Source organism: Nycticebus coucang, chromosome 1 (assembly GCF_027406575.1).
Source record: "Nycticebus coucang isolate mNycCou1 chromosome 1, mNycCou1.pri, whole genome shotgun sequence".
Taxonomy (NCBI): domain Eukaryota; kingdom Metazoa; phylum Chordata; class Mammalia; order Primates; family Lorisidae; genus Nycticebus; species Nycticebus coucang.
In genome coordinates, this window is record NC_069780.1 from 152,794,574 (window position 1) to 152,814,727 (window position 20,154).

Here is a 20,154-nt window from a genome sequence, read left to right on the forward strand (position 1 = left end):
CCATGCTGTTTTGTTCACTATCGATTTATGGTATAGTCTGAGGTCTGGTGGTGTGATTCCTCCTGCTTTGTTTTTATTTTTGAGTAGCATCTTGGCTATTCGAGGTTTTTTCTAATTCTATATAAAACGAACTATTATTAATTCAAGATCTTTAAAGTATGACAGTGGAGCTTTAATAGGGATTGCATTAAAATTGTATATTGCTTTGGGTAGTATGGACATTTTAACAATGTTGATTCCTCCCAGCTATGAGCATGGTATGTTTTTCCATTTGTTAACATTTTCAGCTATTTCTTTTCTTAGAGTTTCATAGTTCTCTTTATAGAGATCTTTCACGTCCTTTGTTAGATAAACTCCCAAATATTTCATCTTCTTTGGCACTACTGTGAATGGAAAAGTCCTTAACTGTTTTTTCAGCTTGACTATTGTTGGTATATATAAAGGCTACCGATTTATGCATGTTGATTTGGTAACCTGAGACGCTGCTGTATTCCTTGATCACTTCTAAGAGTTTTGTAGTAGAATCCCTGGTGTTTTCCAGATATACAATCATATCATCTGCAAAGAGCGAAAGTTTGATTTCTTCTGACCCTATGTGGATACCCTTGATCACCTTTTCTTCCCTAATTGCGATGGCTAAAACTTCCATTACAATGTTAAAGAGTAGTGGAGACAATGGGCAGCCTTGTCTGGTTCCTGATCTGAGTGGAAATGATTTCAATTTAACTCCATTCAATACGATACTGGCTGTGGGTTTGCTGTAGATGGCCTCTATCAGTTTAAGAAATGTCCCTTCTGTACCAATTTTCTTAAGTGTTCTGATCATGAAGGGATGCTGGATATTATCAAAAGCTTTTTCTGCATCAATTGAGAGAATCATAGGGTCTTTGTTTTTTAATTTGTTTATGTGCTGAATTATATTTATAGATTTATGTATATCGAACCAGCCTTGAGACCCTGGGATAAAACCAACTTGGTCATGATGTATAATTTGTTTGATGTGTTGCTGGATTCTGTTTGTGAGGATCTTGTTGAATATTTTTGCATCTATATTCATTAGTGATATTGGTCGATAATTTTCTTTTCTTGTTGGGTCCTTTCCTGGTTTGGGGATCAGGGTGATGTTTGCTTCATAGAACATGTTGGGTAGTCTTCCTTCTTTTTCTACATTTTGGAACAGGTTGAGTAATATAGGTACTAGTTCCTCTTTAAAGGTTTGGTAGAATTCTGACGTGAAGCCATCTGGTCCCAGGCTTTTCTTTTTAGGGAGATTTTGTATGGGTATGCTGTTTCTGAACTTGATATTGGCCTGTTCCACATTTCTACCTGATTCTGGCTAAGTCTTGGAAGGTGACGTGCTTCCAAGTATTGGTCAATTTCCTTCAGATTTTCATATTTCTGAGAATAAACTTTCTTGCAATATTCATTAAGGATTTTTTGAATTTCACAGGAGTCTGTTGTTATTTCATCTTTGTCGTTTCTGATTGATGAGATTAGAGATTTTACTCTTTTTTTCCTCGTTACGTTAGCCAAAGGTTTATCTATTTTATTCACCTTTTCGAAAAACCAACTTTTTGATTTATTGATCTGTTGTATAATTCTTTTGTTTTCAATTTCATTTAATTCTGCTCTAATTTTGGTTATTTCTTTTCATCTGGGTTTGGGGTTGAAATATTCTTTTTTTTCCAGTTGCTTGAAATGTCCCACTAAGTCGTTAACTTCCTCTCTTTCCGTTCTCTTGAGGAAGGCTTGTAGTGCTATAAATTTCCCTCTTAGGACTGCCTTTGTGGTATCCCAGAGGTTCTGATAATTTGTGTCTTCATTGTCGTTTTGTTCCAAAAATTTGGCAATTTCCTTCTTAATCTCATCTCTGCCTCAGCTATCATTCAGCATAAGGTTATTTAACTTCCATGTTTTTGTATGAGTATGCAGATTCCTGTTGTTACTGAGTTCAACTTTTATTCCATGGTGGTCCAAGAAGATGCAAATAATAATTTCTATTCCTTTAAATTTACTGAGGTTAGACTTGTGACCTAAGATGTGATCAATTTTGGAATATGTTCCATGGGCTGATGAGAAGTATGTGTGTTCAGTTTTGTTGGGATGAAATGTTCTGTAGATGTCTGCTAAATCCAAATGTTGGACGGTTAGGTTTAAATCTAAAATTTGTTTGCTCAGCTTCTTATTGGAGGATCTATCCAACACTGCCAAAGGACTGTTGAGATCTCCAACTATTATGGAGCTGGAGGAAATCAAGTTGCTCATGTCTGTTAGAGTTTCTCTTATAAATTGAGGTGCATTTGGTTGGGTGCATAGATATTAATCATTGAAATCTAATCATATTGAATATTACCCTTAACAAATATGAAGTGACCATTCTTATCCCTCCTTACTTTTGTTGGTTTAAAGCCTATTGTGTCTGCAAATAGAATTGCAACACCTGCTTTTTTCTGATTACCATTTGCCTGAAATATGGACGACCATCCTTTCACCCTGAGTCTATATTTATCTTTTAATGTAAGATGTGACTCTTGTATGCAGCGAATGTCTGGCCTGAGTTTTTGTATCCAGTCAGCTAACCTGTGCCTCTTTAGAGGATAGTTTAAGCCGTTCACATTAGTGGAGAATATTGATAAGTCTGGTAAAATTTTGGGTATGGAGTTTTTTGAAAGTCCAGTGGACATTTTTAATCCTTTTGCCACTGTGAAAGTTTGAGTTTGATTAAAAGTTTCTGAGTGAGTTTACTTTTGTGGTAGAGGATTGGGCTGGTCATTATGGAGGACAGGTCTGAGAATATCCTGAAGAGCTGGTTTGGTTATGGCTAATTTCTTCAACATGTGAATGTCATTAAAGTATTTAATTTCTCCATCATAAATGAAACTCAGTTTAGCTGGATACAGTATCCGGGGTTGAAAGTTATTTTGCTTTAGGAGATTAAAAGTCGATGACCACCCTCTTCTCACTTGAAAAGTTTCAGCAGAGAGATCTGCAGTCATTCTAATATTCTTCTCTTTGTAGGTAATGGATTTCTTACGTCTGGCTGCTTTCAGAATTTTCTCCTTCATATTAACTTTAGTGAAGTTAATTATGATATGCCTGGGGGATGTCTTATTCGGATTGAGTCATGCTGAGGCTCTGAAACTGTGTGCTATCTGAATTTGAGAATCTCTAGGCATGTCTGGAAAATTCTCTTTCATAATTTCATGGAGACGGACCTCTGTGCCTTGCGAGGCCACTTCATCACTTTCAGGGATTCCAATGAGGCAGATATTAGCCTTCTTCGAATTATCCCAGAACTCTCTGAGAGAATGATCCATTTTTGCTCTCCATTTCTCTTCCTCTTTGAGAGTTTGGGAGCATTCAAAGGCTTTGTCTTCAATGTCGGAAATCCTTTCTTCTGCTTGCTCCACTCTGTTACTGAGGGATTCTACTGTATTTTTCAGATCTTTGAGGACTGCAAATTCTTGCTTCAGTGCGTCAAAATCTTTGGTGGTTTTGTCTTTAAATTCATTAAATTCTTGAGACAACTTTTGAATTTCTCCTTGAATTTCTAATTCCAACTTTTGAATTGGTCCTTGAATTTCTAATTCCAAATTTTTCTCCATTTTATTAATCTTGTTTGCAATCCAAATTCTGAATTCGATTTCTGACATCTCGGCCAGCTGTTTATGAATGGGATCTTCAGTTACATCTGCCATATCTTTCTTTGGGGGGGGTTTGATCTATTCTGGTTATTCATGTTACCAGAGTTTTTCCGCTGATTCCGCCCCATGATTGTTTTACACCATTTGATTTTTTCCCCTGGAGCTTTGTCGAGGACCCGTACAGTGCTATGGCCTGAGAAACTGGGGATCTGTTTGGTGTGGTGGGGCTAAGTGGTTTTGTCTTGTTTTTAGCTGGTCTCTGTCCGACCCTAGTGCAACAGTTACTCTGGGTTGAAGTCTCAGCTGTGGAGAAATACCAGCAATTAAGTCAGCCCGTCCCCCACAGGCAATAATTGGAAAAGGAAAATCAAACCTTCCTACAACCACGCACTCAGGGCACCACTGCAATAGTCCTCGGGTGATTGGAACAGTTTAAAAGGTCCAAATCAATTCTCAGTCAGCTCCTGTCTCAGGTGGGAGAGTTTAAAAGGTCTCTGGAAACTGGATCGCAGGGGTCTGGTGACAACTCTGATATGGCTTGTTCCAGTGCTCTGTGAAGTCAGGAGGACCCACCCAGCAAATAGATTAGTCTGAGAAGGTCGATGCCTCCTTCCCCACCTTGCACCTCTGTCACACCCAGTCACTGATAGCCACGCAGGGCTGTGACCCAGTTTCCTCTATTGAACAGATACTCCATGGGTTTGCACCTGCCTGAATCACAAGGAAATCTATATCTGCTCAGCCAGGCCACTGCGCTCTGCCTCTATCCAGCAGGCCTGACAACCTCGGGCACTTGATGGAGGCTGAGGGGTGTTCACTCAGTTCCAGCCCCGCCCTGATTGATGTTACTGACAGAACAGAACAACTTTGTGGGCATTGTTTCTGTCCCTGCTAAATTCCCCTGCAGAAGAGAAGCTGTTTTGAGTTCCCAGAGCCTGCGCCTCAGGCCCTGTCTTTGCTCCTGCAGGTTTGTATTCAGTTAGCTGTCAGTTCTAGCCTCCTGCCTTCCTTTGTCTATAGGCTGACGATCCCCTGAAGGCCAGGTGCGTCTTAGGCTCAGTAAAGCGGTCCTCTGGTTGAGCCCCACCCTGGGAATTTCCTGGTTCTGCATGGGTGTTTCCTAGTCCCCGCGCTCCACCCAGGCTGGTACCACGTCAGGCAAACCCTTTATTCATGGGGCCTGCGTTTCATCCCAGATCTGTTCCGTGGTGGTTGCCACCTGAGAAGATGCCCGGCCTCCTGTGGTTGCCCAGGGAGACAGGGGGTGTGGCTTCGGAATATCCGGGAGTGAGCCCTATTGTTGCCAAAAACGGCTGTTGTTCTGCACCTCGGGCCACCACCACTCCCGCGTTGTTCCCTCTCAGCCGACCGTCCTCTCCTCACTCCCGTGCTGCAGAATCAGCACTGACCAGCTGCAGTCTAGCCCCTGTCCACACCCCTCGAGAAATCACCCAAGAATCTGGACTCCTGGGGGACAGGCCTCCAGACCTCAGAGTGAGAGTAGAGGGGAGTGCTGGGAGCTCAGAATTGCAGGTAGAGAATATATACAGTTTTATGCCTGGCAGGAGAATGCCGCGACACCCTAGTAAGGAAGGTAGGTCCAGTTTTTAGAGGGTCTCTCCCTTGGAGTGTAGTGGGAGGACTTTTGAACTCTGCTCATTTGTTTGTGGGGCACTCTGAGCCGTTCTCATGGGGGAGGGGACTCCTGTCCGCTGTTGATGTATTTTGTACCTTTTGTTTATATTCCTTGGTGTCGCAGCTCACCTCAGTGGTGTTGATGTGCGTACTTCAACCTTCTATCTTGGTGCAGCTCTAATCCACCAGGTTACTTGCTAAATTTCTGTCCTTTAACTCTCCTTCTGGACGGGAGCCTCCAGAGTTTGTACTACACCTTGCCAATTCTTTTCTTGAAGTTGTTGAATTTTTTCATTCTTAGCTTTGTTCTCTTTGTCCAAAAGGTTGAGTCTATGAACATGTTTGTTATTTAGAAATTTGAGATCAGCTATGTCACGTGTATTCTTTTTCAGTGTTGTTTTCAACTCGGCACTCCTCCTTCTACAGCCCCACCACCCACAGGATGAGCCTTCCTCCCTTGTTCTTTCTCCCCACCACAGGCTCCGGAGGTATAGAAGTTTGAAAATGGCGTGGACAGACGATCCCACCAGCAGGGAGGAGGGGCCAAGGTTGCCTTGGTAATGGGAGTGGCGGCTCTGGTGTGGCGCTGCACGCCCTGTAGGCGATCTGGCCTGCTAGGCATTTTATGGTTTTATAGCTTCTATTTATTTTAGAGTTTTGTTTTCTAATTTCTATTTTCTTTATATGGAAAACAGTTTCTGTTTTCAATTTCTCTGCCAAAGTTTCATGTTTTTTCATTCATTTCAAGTGTATTTTTCTTTGTCTCAGAAAATATAATAGCTGCTTTAAAGTCTTCGATAATATCTATAAGATCATCTTGAGATTTTCATCTATTATATTTTCCCTTTCCATTTGTTTAGTAATTTTGAATTGTGTCCTGGACTTTGTAGATGTTATATTGTATTCATGGAGTCCTGTGGAAAACGTTGTTTTTTTTTTTTCTCTAGTTAGGATCATTTAGTAAGTTTTGTGTTGTTTAGAATTGTAGACTAGTTTTTTAAGCTTTGATTATACTGGTTTGGTCTGATCCTCATGTACTTCTCAGAATCTAGGCTGAGACTTCTATGGCTGTTTAAAATTTCAGTGCAGTTCATAAAGCCTTTGCTAAGTTAATTTGAGTCTCCTCTGCACCTAAATTATTTAGGTAGGGGTAAGGCTTTGATGCATGTGAGTATACTCATAATCACTCATAATGTGAGGATTCCTTCCGGTGACTCTCTCCTCTCCAGGACTTCCCCACATACTGGCCACCTCAGCCTCCTTTCTTGGGTTCCTTTGACCAGGAAGATGGTGGCTTCTCTATCAGAGTCTTAGCTGCAGGTGCTACTCCATCACTGCTTTCAGGCCATATGAGAAAAAAGGTGGCAATTAACCCCTGGGCAGATTGCTTCTCTAGGTTTTGACTAACTTACTGAGTTTACCTGTTTTTGCTTGCTGTTCAGGATCTTCAGGGTTTTTTTTTTTTTATATTTTGTCCAAGTTTATAGTTGCTATCAGGGGGAGGGATGTATTGTAGGGGTTTAAACCACTCTAGTGGAACTGGCATGCATCATAGTTTTGTATTAATGTATGTAAATCAGCATAGGAGTTTCTATTTGATAAGAAATAAAATAGGCTGATGAAGCTAACAAGCTTCTGCACAGCTAAGGGCACTGTAAGTAAAGAAACAGAAAGCCTTCAGAATGGGAGAAGATTTTTGCAGATTGTGTTTCTGACAAAGGTCTGATAACTACCCTGTTTTCCCGAAAATAAGACATCCTCTGAAAATAAGACCTACTTACAGGAAAGATAAGATGTCCCCTGAAAATAAGACCTAGTGATCTTTGCGAGCACACCTTAAAATAGGAAACAGGGTAGAATCCTCAGAGAACTCAAATTAATCAACAAGAAAAGAACAAACAACCCCATTTCTTTGTGGGCAAGAGACTTGAACAGAAACTTCTCTGAAGATGACAGGTGCATGACCTACAAACACATGAAAAAATTCTCATCATCTTTAATTATCAGAAAACTGCAAATCAAAACCACCAAATCAACACCATTAGATAGCATCTAACCCCAGTAAGATTAGCCCACATTATAAAATCCCCAAACTGCAGATGTTGGCATGGATGTGGAGAGAAAGAAACACTTCTGCACTGCTGATGGAACTGCAAACAAAACAGCTCCTTTGGAAAGAAGTATGGAGAATTTTCAAGGGATTAAAAGTTGAACTACCGTTTGATCCCGCGATATAATTACTAGATATCTACCCAGATGAACAAAAATCATTTCACAATAAAGACATTTGCACCAAAATGTTTATTGCAGCCCAATTCACAATAGCCAAGTCATGGAAGCAGCCTAAATGCCCATCAACCCATGAATGGATAAACAAATTGTGGTATATGTATACCATGGAATACTATGCAGCCATAAAAGAGTGAGACTTTCCATCTTTTATGTTCATGTAGATGGAGCTGGAACATATTTTTCTCAGTAAAGTATCTCAAGAGTGGAAAAAAAAGGCTCGGTGCCTGTAGCTCAGTGGTTAGGGTGCTGGCCACATACACTGGGGCTGGTGGGTTCAAACCTGGTCAGGGCCTGCTAACCAACAATGACAACTACAACATAAAATAGCTGAGCATTGTGGTGGGTGCCTGTAGTCCCAGCTACTTGGGAGGCTGAGGCAAGAGAATTGCTTAAGCCTAAGAGTTTGAGGTTATTGTGAGCTGTGATGTCACAGCACTCTACCAAGGATGACATAATGAGGCTCTGTCTCAAAAAAAAAAGGGAAAAAAAGTATCCAGTGCACTCAATACTATTATGAAACCAAAATAGATATACTTACATATTCATTGGAGTGCTAAAACACAAAGATAGTCCAGAAAGAAAGAGGGGAGATGAATGGGGAGGGTGCGTAGAGGGAGGCTATTTGGTGGGATCTTACCTAATGTGCACAATGCAAGGGTACATTTCAAAACAACTAAGAGTGTATTATAAATGTCTTACCTCAAAGGTAAGTAAGCGAGGTGATTGTTATGTTAATTGATTTAAACATTCCACATTGTATATCAAATCATCACATTGTACCCCATAAATGTATACAGTTATGATTTAATAAAAATTAAAAAGAAATAAAGAAATAAAAAGAAAGAAAGAAAATATAGGGCCAGGCATGCTGGCTCATGCCTGTAATCCTAGCACTTTGGGAGGCCAAGGTAAGAGGATCACTTGCAGCCCAGAGTTCAAAACCAGCCTGCCTCGCATAGTGAGACCATGTTTCTAAGAGTAATTAATCAGTCATAATGGTGCATGCCTATAGTCCCAGTGGAGGGACTGAGGCAGGAGGATTGCTTAAGTCCAGGAGTTCCAATGAGCTATACTCAACACTAGCACACTCCAACCTGGGTGACAGAGTAAGACCTGGTTTCTTTAAAAAATAAAAAAGGGTATATTTTAACAGTCACAAACTAATGGGGAAGGGGGGGGTCAGGGACATGCAAAAACTAACTGTCCCTGACCCCCCCCATTGGTATGCAACTTTAATAAGTGATCACCCAAACATGGTTTTTTTTAGCTGCCAAAGTGTTCTTGTTAGTAGAAGCTAGAGAATACTGCTGAGAATTTCTAGATACTATAAGTAAGTCACTACCTCTCTAGATATATCCTAGTTGGTTTGTGTTTGGTTAGATATGATGGTGGCATCTCTTAGCTATCCTAGGTCCAAGGATGTCTCCATAAGAATTATGTACTTTCAATCTTTAGTGATTTCAGATGAAGTTCATGTGTACAAATGATGGTAGATTAATCTGCCAAGTTCTTCAAATGCCTCTAAATAAGTATATTTGGGCATAAATTATAAATAAGCATTATTGCTTATTAACCTGTGAATCTTGATACTATATAGTAGATTCTCCACTTTTCTTTTTCTTTCTTTCTTTCTTTTTTCTTGAGACAGAATTTCACTCTGTTGCCCTGGTTAGAGTAGCATGGTGTCATAGCTCACAACAATCTCAAACTCTTTTGGGCTTGAGCCATCCTCTTGCCTCAGCCCCCCAAGTAGCTGGGTCTATAGGTGTCCACCACTATGCCCAGCTAGGTTTTTCTATTTTTACTAGAGATGGGGTCTCACTCTTGTTCAGGCTGCTCTCAAACTCCTAAGCTTAAGCAATCCACCACCTTGGCCTCCCAGCGTGCTGGCAACACAGGCATGAGCCACTGCTCCTGGCCCCACTTTTCGTTTTTGAACTTCCAGTGATCTGCTTGGATCCGTGTTTCTGTTTTTCAAGTGATCTACCTGTAAATAAAGTTGTTTACTTGAAAATGTTTTTATTTGGTTGTATCATCGTCCTCATTTGAAGTGCTTTTCTTGCAGATCTGAATATCCTAGACTGGAGCGTTCAGAATCTTGTTGCTGTAGCCCTGGGATCTGCTGTATACATCTGGAATGGGGAGGACCACGACAGGATTGAAAACATAGACTTAAGTTTCACTTGCAATTATGTGTCTTCTGTGTCCTGGATGAAAGAGGGAGCTTGCCTGGCAGTTGGCACCAGCGAGGGAGACGTGCAAGTATGGGGTGATTTTCTTTCATGTTCACTGTGTGGTTATTAGAGAAACTAGAGTTTACTTTTATTAACAGGTTAGTGGAAAACAGACTAGGTTAGGTGTGGCACTTAACACTCTGGGGAGAAGAGATACCTTCTGTTTATTTGAATGATGCTAAATGAGAACTTAAGGACAATCTGCTTACTTTTCCCCACGATCTTTCTTTTCTTTTTTTTTTAGAGACAGGGTCTTACTTTATCGCCCTTGGTAGAGTGCCATGGCATCACACAGCTCACAGCAACCTCCAGTTCCTGGGCTTAGGTGATTTTCTTGCCTTAGCCTCCCGAGTAGCTGGGACTACAGGCACGCACCACAATGCCCAGCTAATTTTTTTGTTGTTGCAGTTTGGCTGGGGCCGGGTTTGAACCCGCCACCCTCGGTATATGGGGCTGGCACCCTACCCACTGAGCCACAGGCACTGCCTCTTTCTTTTCCTTTTTTAAAAAATCTTTTTTCTCAAACCAAAGCTGGGCTTGTAGAATTTCCCATTTGGGTACTTTATTTATTTATTTATTTATTTTGGGGGATTCATTGAGGGTACACAGAAGCAGGTTACATTAATTGCTTTTGTTAGATAAGGACTCCCTTCAATTTGGGGACTTTAAAGAGAGGAAGATACCTTTCCAGTACTCCTTTTTCATCTGATGCTGTGATCAGGAGTAGAGTTATAGAAAATGAGTGAATTTTTTTTTTCTGATAGGCTTTCTGAGGTAGGAATTTTATCACGTTTCCATCAATCTAATTTGTCATACATTATTACTATTACTATTGTTATTGTTGTTAGCAATGGTGACAATATTACCTATGTGCTATATGACTTAGGAGGGACACAGATGGCTCTTACTACTTCCTCTTCTCTGTAATGATACTGGCTGCTGTAAGGTTATGTCATGATTTTTTCTTACACTAAAGTTGTCATTTTCTATATGGGTTCGAATTTCATCTGTACCTGTATGAAAGGAGTCTCTTAGCAGTAAGCAGAATTTCTTTGGGAAGTGTCCAGATACCCCAATTTTATTAATATATTTACTGATAATGATAGGTTGATTTCCAGGTTTGGAATTCCCACAATTTAGAAGGAGCCAGAAGTGTTGTAATGATTCTCAACCCTTGGCTACACATTGAATTCACCCAGGGAGCTTTAAAATAAACACCATATCCCCAGGCTTTACTCCAACAACTAAGTCAGTATTGTCAGTGTCGCTAACATCTGTGGTGTTTTACAGACTCCCCGGGTGATTCCAATATGCAGTCAGCACTGACAGCTGCTGGTTAGAAGGGCTGCGTTTTCACTTACTGTGAAAACCAATAGTGTCAACAATATTTGGCTCTCAGGCCTCTGAGAACACAGAGGGCTGTGAAAATGCCAATGCTACAGAACTCTCCTTGTTAATTTTTTCAGTTATGGGATGTGGTAACTAAAAGGCGGCTGAGAAATATGCCGGGTCATTTATCGGTAGTGGGGGCTCTGAGCTGGAATAACTGTATCCTCAGCAGGTAAGAAGCATCTTATTGGAAATAATTATGTTTGTATTATCAATTGATTGTGGGGCCTGACTGAACAGAACCAAACAAAATAAAACAAAACAGGGCACTAGCCTCGGTATCAGTTCTGATCCTACACCCTCAGAGCTCAGATCTCCCTGTGATCTAAGTGTGCTGGTGGCCACACCTACTATGGTGGCTACGTGCCTTCAGCACAAGATTCAGTAAATCATTCAGATAAAATGTGAAATTCTCTTCAAGTGAAGAGTTTCTCTGTACCAAGTACTACAGGCTAGAGGGATGTTTTGCTGAAGTCAAGCATTTATTGCTATTATTGTCAATGCTATGGAGTATGTTAAGCTTCCTGGGGCATGTTTCCAATTTACAGACCCACAGAGGTTAGAAGGAACCTCATAGATTATCCTGTTTGGTGGTTCTCAGACTCGAACATGCTTCAGAATCACCTGCATGGCTCCAAGAAACACAGATTGCTGGCCTCACTTTAGGTATTTCTGGGAGCCTGATAATTTGCATTTCTAATTTTCTAGGTGATGCTGATGTTGCATCACTTTGAGAACTACTGATTTAGTTTAACTGCTTCTTTTTAACCAGAAAAACTAAGTGATTTATTCTTAAGATCCTATGTTGTTGGTCTAAATATATATTGCTTTTTAATAATAGCCATTTATCTTTATACTGTAGTTCTTAAAGTTGATTTAAGTAAGATCAATTCCAAGACCTTTTACAATTTCTTTAAATAACTCAGATGTAAATTTGAGATTTTAATACCTTGTGATTATAGGCCAAACTTGGAACCACTTAGTTGTTACAATCAAGGTATAATTCTGTACTCATGTTCCTTTTATAATCTTCACTTTTAAAGTTTAATTTCATTATCCCTGAGGAGTATGAACAGATCCTTTCTTATGATAATAGCCATTAACATTTTGGACTCTGTCCCAGGCACTGTGCTATATTCTTTATGTGTGAAATCTTGTTTCCATCCAAGTAATAAGGTAGTTTCTAATCCCCAATTTTTTTTTAAATGAGTAAACTGAGGCCATAACCTAAGGTCACATGGCTAGTGAGGGACAGAGTGAGGGTGTGAACCCAGGTAGTCTGGCTCCAGAGCATGTATTGTTAATCAGAATGCTATTCAGCATTGTACCCAAATAGTTTTTAAAAATACAACACTGAAATTTGAGAAATTTCATAAATAATTATAGTTTAGACAGTTGATTATTTTGAAAATGAGATATGATCTTTATCATTGTTCGGATCCAAATCACTGGCAGTGAGTAGAGACAATATCCACTGATTTTGAATCATAGCGCAGTTTGCTGTGACATTCAGTTAGTTTTAAAGTTCTTTTATATATATTTTTCTTTTTTTTGAGACAGAATCACACTTTGTCACCCTCAGTAGAATGCTGTGGCATCACAGCTCACAGTAACCTCAAACTCTTGAGCTCAAGGGATTCTCTTGCCCTAGTCTCCCGAGTAGTTGGGACTATAGGCACCTGCCACAACACCCAGCTATTTTTAGAGATGGGTCTAACTCTTGTTTAGGCTAGTCTCGAACTCCTGAGCTCAGCAATCCACCCACTTCAGCCTCCCAGAGTGCTGGGATTATAGGTATAAGCCACCTTGCCTGGTCTTTCTTTTACATATTAATGTAGTAATATTAGCTAAACTAAGAGTGGGTCTATAGATTAATAGGATCTACCTATTAGAAAAAAGAAATAATTTTCTAAGTCTGACATTTTGCTGTAAATATATACTAAAACCCTTTCACTGAGATAATTTAAAAAGTACTATTTCCTAGGTCCTGTATATAAACTATTACCTGGGAAAACCCGGTAATCATGTTAATTTATCTTTTCTATGGCATCATATTGAAGTTATTAGAAATATCTATCAACGGATTTTTTTTTTGAAATTTGAAACTCTGCTAAAAGATCCATTTACTTGTGCAAAGAACTGCCAGGGCAGAATACTCCATCTTTATTAACCTAAGGAATTTCCACCTGTGTTTTGAATCTGTCCTGAAGGATCGTCAGTAGTTTTACTTTGAACTACCCTTTCCTCCAGGGTTTTGAATGCTTATGTGGCAATAGAGCTCACTTTTTCTGTCATGCAAACCTGTCTTTCTCCCTCCCATGCAGTGGGTCCAGGCTGGGGCGTGTTTATCATCATGATGTTCGGGCTACCCAGCATCATGTTGGAACACTGTGCCATAAGCAAGCTGTGTGTTCTCTGAAGTGGTCACCAGATGGCAGGCTGCTTTCCAGCGGCTGTAGCGACGGACTGCTGTCTTTATGGTCCCATGATCCAGGGGCCAGAGCAAAGAGCCAACCACTGAAAGTCATCCCCCAATCTACAGCAGTCAAGGTGAGAAATCCAGCAGCTTCCAAGGGTTCCTTTTACTCACAGCCACTGAATATCTTTCACATAAAAAGTGAAAACTATTAAGCCAACATTTTGAGATTTTTCTTCCTCCTAAATTTGTTTTGGATTTCGTCATCACTGTCCTGAAAGACAACCCTGTTTAGACTCCCTACCTGTCACATGTTTTTGCTTGTAGGTGACTGAAACAAAAGTCAAGCTAGAATTTAAGCAAAAAAGTAAACTTATTTTTTCATGTAACTGTGAAGTCCTGGGTACATACAGCTGTTTTAAAATATTGCCTAGATCTAGGGCCTTGAATAATATCATCCAAGCCCAACTTCTTAGCTCTTGGCTCTTGGTTGTCTTGGTTTAGTTTCATTCTTCCTTCAGATTTCATTTTGTAGACAGAACGGCTCTTGGCAGCTTCAGATTCTTTTAGATGGGGGCTGGATAAAAAGTCATCTTTCCTTATAACTCTGGTGGAAGAGTGCCAGGGAGGATTCTGGTCTGCCTTTGGTCATATTTTCATCTCTTGGTTGGTAATTTCAGGTAGAGGGATGGGCACACTGATGGGCCTGGGTCATAAACTGACACTCACAAGGGAGACCCATTGCCACAAGGAAGAATGGTGCTGTGGAGGTAGACCAGTGGTCCACCATGTGTCACATACTTACACATACTTATTTATTTTGCTGAATTTTAAGTTCTTATTCCAATCCATGCTTTCCTTCTTGGAGGCCTTGATGTCACAGATGTATGTCTTGACCTCAATGTAGTCCCAGAATACTTATCACTCATAGAGTAAAACAAATGGTCCTACCTTAAAACTATAACCAAATTTATCAGAATTTGGTAATAGAGGGTGGAATATATCATGAATGCTGCTGCTGCCTAGTGCCTGGTTTGTGGTTTTTAATGTCTATAGGACCTTGAGAATAATGCTAGGTCCAAATTCCCATTATTCATGACTTGAAAAAACTAGAAAAAAATGTACGTAGAATATTCTGTCTCCAAATAAAGCACAAAAGCATAACAAAGCAAAACAAAACAAATAGATGAAAAACTCAAGCCAAGTAAAACAAGTTGCCTTTTTAAATTTTTTAATTTTTTGAGGCAGGGTCTTGCTCTGTTGCCTAGACTGGAGTGCACTGGTGCAATCGTAGCTCAAACTCCTGGGTTCAAGCCATCCTCCTGCCTCAGCCTCCCGAGAAGCTGTGACTATAGGCAGGTCCCACCACACATGGCTAGTTTTAAAATTTTTTAAAGAGGTGGGATCTTACTATGTTGCCCAGGCTGGTCTTGAGCTCTTGAACTCAAGATATCATCCTTCCCTGGCCTCCTGAAATGCTGGAATTATAGGAGTGAGCCACTGTGCCTAGCCAAGTTACCTTATTAGGTGGCTTATTTTAAAAACACAATGACTTGAATTACTCAATGAAAGTCTTCTTCACTAAGAGAGAGTCTCTGGAAACCAGAGCAAGCCAAGCCTCCTGGCAGCTAATACCTGGGGAATCACAACAGCATTCACCACTGATTAGCTGGTTGGTGTAGTGGGAGTGGACTTCAGAGGGTGACATTGGTATGATTCTTCTCATGGTATAACTTCTAGTTTGGTCAAAACAGCTTATTTACAGTAAAAGCTAGTTGGAAGCAGAGTATTTAAGAAAATAATTATTAATGAATATAAAAAACATTGAAATCTATCATGTGGCAAAACTGGGGTCCATGGACTCAGAGGAATTTCTGAGCCTCTTGAAATTGTATGCAAAATTTTGTGTTTTGTGAAATAGCCCTTTTCTCTAGCCTAGTCAGAGATGTAGATGAAGGATTATTTTAAAAAGACAAAGTGGTAACTGTAAAGTGTGATACATATATAGTATTTTATTTTGTCTGAAAATTATTATATGCACTATATTTATTAGACTGTGCAAGTCTAACACATTCATTCACTGTGTAAGTTCAAGGCCTTTACTTTGAATGTAGGTTAGCTGATTAGAGTTCCTTTCCTCAATGCCTTTCTTCAGTGAACTACAACCATATTTTATTGTTCAAAGTTTCTATTTATAGTAGCAAATGTTCTGGTTGTCTATTGATGTGCAACAGATTACTCCAAAACTTAATGGCTTAAAACAACCATCCTTTTATTATCTTTTGTGGTTTCTCTGGATCATGAATTTGGGAAAGGCTCATCTGAGCAACTCTGGCTCAAGGCCTCTCATGAGGTTGTAATCCGACAGTGACAGGAGCTAAAAGCGCTAAAGGCTGGACCGGTAGTTGGCCAGCCAATTCTTAACATTGTTTGGGCTTCCTCATAACATGGTTGCCTTAAGCCAGTTGGTCTTTGTGCCTCAGGCCAATGGGCCCAGTGTTTCAGAGAGCAAGGTGAAAGTGCCGTCACCTTTTATAACTCAATTTTGGAAGTCACTTTTGACATATTTCTTTTTTTTTTTTTTTTTGAGACAGAGTCTTACTATGTCACCCTGGGTAGAGTGCAGTGGTGTCATAGCTCACAGCAACTTCAAACTCTTGGGCTTAAGTGATTCTCTTGCCTCAGCCTTCCAAGTAGCTGGGACTACAGGCCGGCCACAAAGCCCGGCTATTTTTTTGTTGCAGTTTGTCCAGGGCTGGGATGGAACCCTCCACCCTCAGTATATGGGGCTGGCACCCTACTTACTGAGCCACAGGTGCCGCCCTACAGAATCGTTAGAGTGAGAACCTATAGCTACTTATGAAGCAATCAAGGTCACAGGTCTTATAAATTTTCATAAAAATTTCCTCATTTTTGATAGTTAAGTCAGCCACATCTGATTCAACATTTCTCTTTTCAGGAACTAGCCTTTAGAAAGAGCTTCCAAAATATTCCAACTTAGTTTTCGTAGATATAACAGTCATCTTTAAACCCAAATAAAGTAGGTGACTTAATTAAATATTTTCATTAAAGCACACAATTATAATAAGTTTATTTGTCATAAACAGGTTTGGTAAAACACAGTGGACTCTATGAACTTATAGGTTAGTTAGTGGGAGCAGAGTACGGAGCCTTTAAGTCAGTGGTTCTCAACCTTCCTCATGCTGCAATGTATTTTCATTGTTAAAAAGGGGTCACGACGCACAGGTTGAGAACCGCTGCTTAAGAGAACAGACTCCTAGCATGTTAGGGAGAGGAGTAAATATCTTTTAGAGAAGGAGTAGAGAATTTTAGTAAATATAGCAAGCTGTTTAAATGAAGACTGGTGAAGACAGAATCTACTGTATGTTCGGGTATGTGTTTTTAAAAAATGGACTTAAGGTGCGACTGGTCCTGATTGTGGAGCGCGGCCTGCGCTCGAGGAGCTCTCACTATGTCGATCGAAATCGAGTCCTCGGATGTGATTCGTCTTATCATGCAGTACCTGAAGGAGAACAGTTTGCATCAGGCATTAGCCACCTTACAGGAGGAGACTACTGTGTCTCTGAATACCGTGGACAGTATTGAGAGTTTTGTGGCTGACATTAATAGTGGCCATTGGGATACTGTTTTATAGGCTATACAGTCTCTGAAATTGCCAGACAAAACCCTCATTGACCTCTATGAACAGGTTGTTCTGGAATTGATTGAGCTCCGAGAGTTGGGTGCTGCCAGGTCACTTCTCAGACAAACTGACCCTTTGATCATGTTAAAGCAAACCCAACCCGAGCGGTATATTCATCTGGAAAACCTCTTGGCCAGGTCTTATTTTGATCCTCGTGAGGCTTATCCAGATGGAAGTAGCAAAGAGAAGAGAAGAGCAGCAATTGCCCAAGCCTTAGCTGGGGAAGTCAGCGTGGTGCCTCCATCTCGTCTCATGGCATTGCTGGGACAGGCACTGAAGTGGCAGCAGCACCAGGGGTTGCTTCCTCCTGGTATGACTATAGATTTGTTTCGAGGCAAAGCAGCTGTCAAGGATGTGGAAGAGGAAAAGTTTCCTACACAGCTGAGCAGACATATTAAGTTTGGTCAGAAATCACATGTGGAGTGTGCTTGATTTTCTCCAGATGGTCAGTATCTGGTCACTGGATCTGTTGATGGATTCATTGAAGTGTGGAACTTTACAACTGGAAAAATCAGGAAGGACCTTAAGTACCAGGCCCAGGATAACTTCATGATGATGGATGATGCTGTCCTCTGCATGTGTTTTAGCAGAGATACAGAAATGTTAGCAACTGGGGCTCAAGATGGCAAAATCAAGGTATGGAAGATTCAGAGTGGACAGTGTTTAAGGGGATTTGAGAGGGCACATAGTAAAGGTGTTACCTGACTAAGCTTTTCTAAGGATAGCAGTCAGATCCTTAGTGCTTCTTGTGACCAGACAATTAGAATTCATGGTTTAAAATCTGGAAAAACCCTGAAGGAATTTCGTGGCCATTCATCCTTTGTTAATGAAGCAACATTTACACAAGATGGACATTATATTATTAGTGCATGCTCTGATGGCACTGTGAAGATCTGGAATATGAAGACCACAGAATGTTCAAATACCTTTAAATCCCTGAGCAGCACCGCTGGAACAGACATTACGGTCAACAGTGTGATCCTGCTTCCTAAAAACCCAGAGCACTTTGTGGTGTGTAACAGATCAAACACAGTTGTCATCATGAACATGCAAGGCCAGATTGTCAGAAGCTTCAGCTCTGGTAAAAGAGGAGGTGGAGACTTTGTTTGCTGTGCCCTCTCTCCTCGTGGTGAATGGATCTACTATGTGGGAGAAGACTTTGTGCTCTACTGTTTCAGCACCGTCACTGGCAAGCTGGAGAGAACTTTGACAGTTCATGAGAAGGAAGTGATTGGTACTGCACATCACCCTCATCAGAATCTGATTGCTACGTACAGTGAAGAGGGACTCCTAAAGCTCTGGAAACCCTAATTCAACTTTTCTTTTTAAACTAGCTTGAAAGCATATACTTAAATGAAGACATATTCATGTGATGCCTTTTTTTTTTCTTTATTTTTCTTTAGGCCAGCTTTTCTAAGCAAATTGTCTGAATTAGTCACAAGAATCGTTTTGCGAAAATTCATGTTTAAGTAGCAGTTACCCTTTTTTACATATTTTTAAGGTATTAGTTTATCTGCTTTTAACTGTGGCGATCTCTTAATGTTTTCATTAATCTTCTCCCTAGAGAGTGAAACACTGATATTTCTAGAAAAAAATTGGACTCCTTTGATTATTTGAAATGTTGATTAAAATGTGCCTCCCAGAGTAAACTTGTAAATAAGGAACTATCCCATATTCAGTAGTTGTGTTCTCTTCCATCTTTTTTAAAAGATGTTAATAAACTTTATACCTTTCTGGAAAAAAAAAATGGACTTGAACTTCTAAGAAAAGTATTTATTTTTATTTTTTTTGACAGTCTCACTCTGTCACCCTCGGTAGAGCACTGTGGCATCACAGCTCACAGTAACCTCCAACTCTTGGGCTTAAGTGATTCTCTTGTCTCAGCCTCCCGAGTAGCTGGGACTATAGGCACCCACCACAATGCCCGGCTATTTTTTGGTTGTAGTTGTCATTGTTGTTTGGCAGGCCTGGGCTAGATTCAAACCTGCCAGCTCAGGTGTAAGGGGCTGGCACCCTAGCCGCTTGAGCTATAGGCGCTAAGCCTAAGAAAAGTATTAATGGCAAAAAAATTAAGCAATTGGCATGGGGGAAGAGCTGCTAGAAAAACATAATTCTTGCTGATAAGTATGATTGTTTTATTTATTTTCTTATCTGTTTTATAATTATTATAATTTCTCTACATGTAAAATAACATTTTTAAAACCTCAAGTACTCTTTAGTCAGAAGAATATTAGTATAGTCATTTGATGTAGGTATTAGAAACTGTTATAACTGTTTGGAAAACTTTGTGTCAGCTCTATTGAACCTTGGAATTTACTTGAAAATTTTTTTCAGAAATAAAAGACATACAGAATATATTCATTGCAGTGTTCTTTATAAGAGCAAACAAAAAATAAAACATACGTACACACACACATACACACATATCTATTCCTCTCCAAAAAAATGAACCCAACACAAACCACACCAAAATAAAATAAAAAACCAACATGGGTCTAATATTAAGATAACATAGATTAATCAGCATACAAAAATATGATGGCTCGGTGCCCGTAGCACAGTGGTTATGGCACCAGCCACATACACTGAGGCTGGCGGGTTCAAACCTGGCCCGGGCCAGCTAAACAACAATGACAACTGCAACAAAAAATAGCCAGGCATTGTGGCAGGTGCCTGTAGTCTGAGCTGCTTGGGAGGCTGAGGCAAGAGAATTGCTTAAGCCCAAGAGTTGGAGATTGCTGTGAGTTGTGACGCCATGGCACCCTACCGAGGATGACATAGTGCGACTGTCTCAAAAAAAAAAAAGAAATATTATAGAATTGTTAAAAATGACAATTATAG

At 40.2% G+C, this 20,154-nt stretch overlaps 1 protein-coding gene and 1 pseudogene across 4 annotated transcripts in view; both read left to right on the forward strand.

The window, feature by feature from the left end:
* Positions 1 to 20,154, forward strand: part of CDC20B (cell division cycle 20B) — a 66,082-nt gene that overhangs the window by 38,917 nt on the left and 7,011 nt on the right. For all 3 annotated transcript variants that reach the window (XM_053590592.1, XM_053590595.1, XM_053590597.1), the window contains exons 6-8: positions 9,637 to 9,833; positions 11,272 to 11,366; positions 13,519 to 13,744. In XM_053590592.1, the coding sequence (XP_053446567.1) occupies positions 9,637 to 9,833; positions 11,272 to 11,366; positions 13,519 to 13,744 (518 nt within the window). The remainder of the gene's footprint in view (positions 1 to 9,636; positions 9,834 to 11,271; positions 11,367 to 13,518; positions 13,745 to 20,154) is intronic.
* Positions 17,045 to 18,753, forward strand: LOC128585495 (WD40 repeat-containing protein SMU1-like; annotated as a pseudogene). Its single transcript, XR_008380057.1, has one exon. The product of XR_008380057.1 is annotated as a WD40 repeat-containing protein SMU1-like (transcript).